This window comes from Echinops telfairi, unplaced genomic scaffold (assembly GCF_000313985.2).
Source record: "Echinops telfairi isolate 266 unplaced genomic scaffold, ASM31398v2 ScPeMD7_7401;HRSCAF=8416, whole genome shotgun sequence".
In the NCBI taxonomy this organism is placed as follows: Eukaryota; Metazoa; Chordata; class Mammalia; order Afrosoricida; family Tenrecidae; genus Echinops; species Echinops telfairi.
In genome coordinates, this window is record NW_022111301.1 from 11,969,737 (window position 1) to 11,973,705 (window position 3,969).

At 40.0% G+C, this 3,969-nt stretch overlaps 1 protein-coding gene across 1 annotated transcript in view; it reads left to right on the plus strand.

Annotated features, from left to right (window-relative positions):
• LOC123522401 (zinc finger protein 615-like) overlaps positions 1-3,969 on the plus strand; it is a gene marked incomplete at its 3' end in the record, with an annotated part of 12,688 nt that overhangs the window by 2,473 nt on the left and 6,246 nt on the right. Inside the window, 1 exon segment of the mRNA XM_045296322.1 lies at positions 2,719-2,845. Within this exon segment, the coding sequence (XP_045152257.1) occupies positions 2,719-2,845 (127 nt within the window).

Here is a 3,969-nt window from a genome sequence, read left to right on the forward strand (position 1 = left end):
CAATACCATGATCAGTCCATTCTGGCTTCAGTAGTTCCTCATGGTTGCCTTGACCGTGGTCACTCCCTACCAGTCCTCCCGTCCCCTCCCTACCGTTGGTTTTGAACCTTTTTAAGGAGAAATAAAATCACTTTTTTAGGAGAGTTAAGTATTCCATGGGATTTTTGTCTGATTAAGTTTCTTTAATGCTTCTTTCTGAAGGTGAAATGTTACATACTCTCCCAAACAGCAGCATTCTCATTAATGCATCTAGAATGAGCCTTGTAGTAATAGTGTTTTAAAAATGGTTGACAGCATCTCACCTCCTCTAACTGTAGATGCAGGAGAGAGGATGAACCATCAACATCAGCTCTGATTCGTACGAGGCAGAGCTTTATTCGGTAACAGTGTGTAAATTGGTATCAGAATCAATAGGCTACACATTGGCATTCATATTAAAGAACTATGTAGGCACTTTTGCTCTTCTTTGGGGCAGGCCTGTTTTCCCTGTCCCCTATCAGACATTTTACCCTCCAAAGGTAGACTCATTTTTTAGTTCCATCTATATAGGTTCCCCTCAACTCCTTTGGGATATCCTCTTCTTAATCTTGCCTGCCTGTCCCATTATCTTGGCTAAAAAGTCCTTTCTGGACCTGTCACCATTGGCTGTGTCACTGTATCCCATCTACCTTGGTCATTATCTTCATTGGATAGCTATTGACCCATGAATAGTAGAGTTCATTTTATTGGAGCAGCAGTAGACCAGGCCCTAGGTGATTGAGGTTCAAGATGTTCCATGATATGCTCTGCAGCATCTCACAAAACTAAATAGCCATCAAGTCAATAAATCCCTGTTCAAGATGTGGAAGCTGGTGAGTCCCAACTCTATATACAGATCAGGTATCAGTCTGCAGGGTTCTCCTCATTAATGTGTTTGCAAAGGCTCATGAACCACTTCATCAGGTCAGACAACAGTCCACTGCCTCACAAAGTGAAGTTTTTGAATCTGGTCAGATAATAGGTTGCAGGGGCTGAGTAATCCAAATGGGAAGGTAAGACAGCAAGCTGTTGGCTCATAGAGTGGAGGAAGTTCTCAAGTCAAGTCATACAGCCGGCTCACAGTTGTCATTCAAGGAAATGGATCTTGAATTTCTGGAAGCTGGCAAATCCCTAATCCATGGGATCATTCTGAAGTATGTGGCTGCAGGGGCTAATAAAACCAAATCAACAGGTCAGGTAACAGGCCAGTGTCTCACAGTCTCTTCTCAAACCATGCCTGCAGGCAGTTCTCTCTCTCCCTCTTGATATGATGGCTTCTTGGCCCAACCTAGCACCTTCCCTGTCTAGGCAAGATAGGAGGGCTCCAGTGGTACACCCAACAGACCTAGGAGGTGCCCCTTGGAGAGCATGTGGTGAAAGATGGCAAGTTCAAGAGGACCTTGCAATTAAAGTTAAGGCAATATGGTCCGAAGGTGGCTGAGAAGAATTTGTCCTAAGGTTGTCAAGAGGAGCTTGTCCTAAGGTGGCCTTTTAAAGTTACAATGTTGTTCTGAACTCAGGAAGGGAGATATTGCCTACGAACATTCTGATCTTGGTTCTGAATTATAGCTTCTTGTTCCTGATCCCAAGTTGTACCTTGGTCATTAATAGACCACGTTGATCTATGGAGTTTTGTGTGACCATAGCAACAGGTTATCAAACCCAGAAGTGAGACAAAGAGTGGTGTGGGAAGAATGACTTGTGTAAGAATTGACAAAAAATGTTGGAGAGGTGAGGTATGTTTGACCTCCCCCATCTGAACTGTTCCTGATACTTATTGCCACTCAAGGTACCGAGCCTTTTATAATGGTGATACTGGTAGAAGTCCTAATTCCATTTAATAATAAACAGGTGTTTACTTTGTGTGAGTGTAAAGCTGAGCTATTTCTAGCTCATTCAGATAATTTTACTGGAACTCAAAATTTTAATTTTATGAGTGGGTGCATTATTTTTGGGCACTGGGGTCCCCAACACTCGAAAAGTGATCCTCAGGAGTACATTGCAATTGTGGCAAATATTAAAAGACAGAGATCAGACAGTAGGACACAGGGGCTATCTTCCCATGTCAGGACTGAGAGAGTAAATATATTTTCCAGTGGGTATATATAATGGAGCTTACAGATCTTTCCATAAGGCGTGCATGTCATGCAGTTAGCATATACATAGTCAAGGGGTAATAGCATAAACAGGTAAAATAATAAACAAGCAAGATGGTTAGTTACCATCTTGACCTAGTGTTAGTTGACTTAGAACTGGCCCTGGGCCCTCCCCAGGCACTTGCTACATTTATGTTGGTTTGGCTATAGAACCCAATTGCTCTGACCTACAGATAACCTTCAGGCATAGTGAAGTAGCCAGGCACAGAAATGATTCATCTACTATGGCAGCTCCTTTAAGATTGCTCCTTAATGGAGAGTTATTGTGGGGGGCACATTATTTGGCCTGGAGAACGTGTATTTGAAAACATTTATTTCTCAGAACAATGGAGATATTTCTGAAAATAAGGCTAGTTTTCTGGGCCAATGGCTACGAATGTAGAAATAAGGTCAAATATTTTCTACCGAGTCCTCAGTTGATGACACATTATGGAATGCACTACCACAATAGTTTTATTACTGTTTTGCTTTCTTTACTGTAAGATATATATTTTTAAATCTTCAAATGAAAAATACGTCATTAAACACACTCGTCTTACTATAGGAATCACTGGCATTCAATGATGTGGCTATAAAGTTCACCTGGGAGGAATGGCAGCTCCTGAACCCTGCTCAGAAGACCCTATATCAGGATGTGATGTTGGAGAACTATCGCAACCTGGTTTCCACTGGTGAGGAGAATTCTCAAGTCTTTGGCTTTTCCTTTCTTATGTGTTAAAATCTTTGCAGTGTCTGTGGTGTTCTCAAAGAGGTAGATTCTCATTGCATTCTCTCGTCCTAGGTCAGTGGGTTAGGTCTTCTATCCTTGAAAGAACACTATTTACATTGTTCCTTTGAACATTATTTCCCTAGAAATACAACATTCTGCAGGCTTTACAAATGTAGGTTAATGTTGGTATCTAAGATTCTGTAATTTCTCATAAACAGGTTATCTAGTTGTCAGCCCAGAAGCTTTCTCTCAACTGGAACAAGGAGAACTGTGTTCATTATTAGAAGCAAGCTATAGTGTAATTTTCCCTGATGCATGGTCAAAATACCTTAAGGGAATTGACTCGGGGAGTTGATTCAACTGGTAGAAGGCTTCATATCTATGATAGGTGTCGGAAAATGCATAAAATGTGTGCTTCTTTGAATGTGAGAGCTCACTTGTCCTAGATGTTGAGTGAAGTACACCTGTAGCTCTTAAGAGATTAGATTTCCATTTACTTGTTTTACACTATTGTATGTTTGCTTCCATAATTTTCTTTCTTTAACATTCTGAAATTTTCCCTCCTTTATGTGTTTCCACTTTACTATGAAAATCCATCTTGCAAGACTCTCTCCAAACAGAGAACTCTGAAGTTTTAAATGTCCTCTGAATGTCCTCTGAATACAGCACATTCCTCCCCTACTGAGTAAAAATGGTTTTCCCTTTGTAGTATGCAACACCATCTTGGATCTTGAACTCCCACTATAAAAGGGTCTCCTTTGTGCTTCCTTAGCTTCCCCCCTTGGAGTTTCTCTAAAGGTTTTGGTGTCCATTTTCTCATTTGTTCTCCTGTTCCTTTAAAGTTTTCTTCATTCAGGTGATATAAGTTCTTTCTGATAGAGATGGTCAAATTGCCTTCTCTGTTGGAATACTTTTTTTTTTAAAACATATTTGCATTTTATTTTAAATAGATTATATTATAGATACATTTTAAATCCAATTTAAAGCTATCTTTTTTTAAAATCAATTTATTGGGGCTCATACAATTCATCACAATACATAGATCAATTGTATAAAACACATCTATACATTTGTTGCCCTCATTAT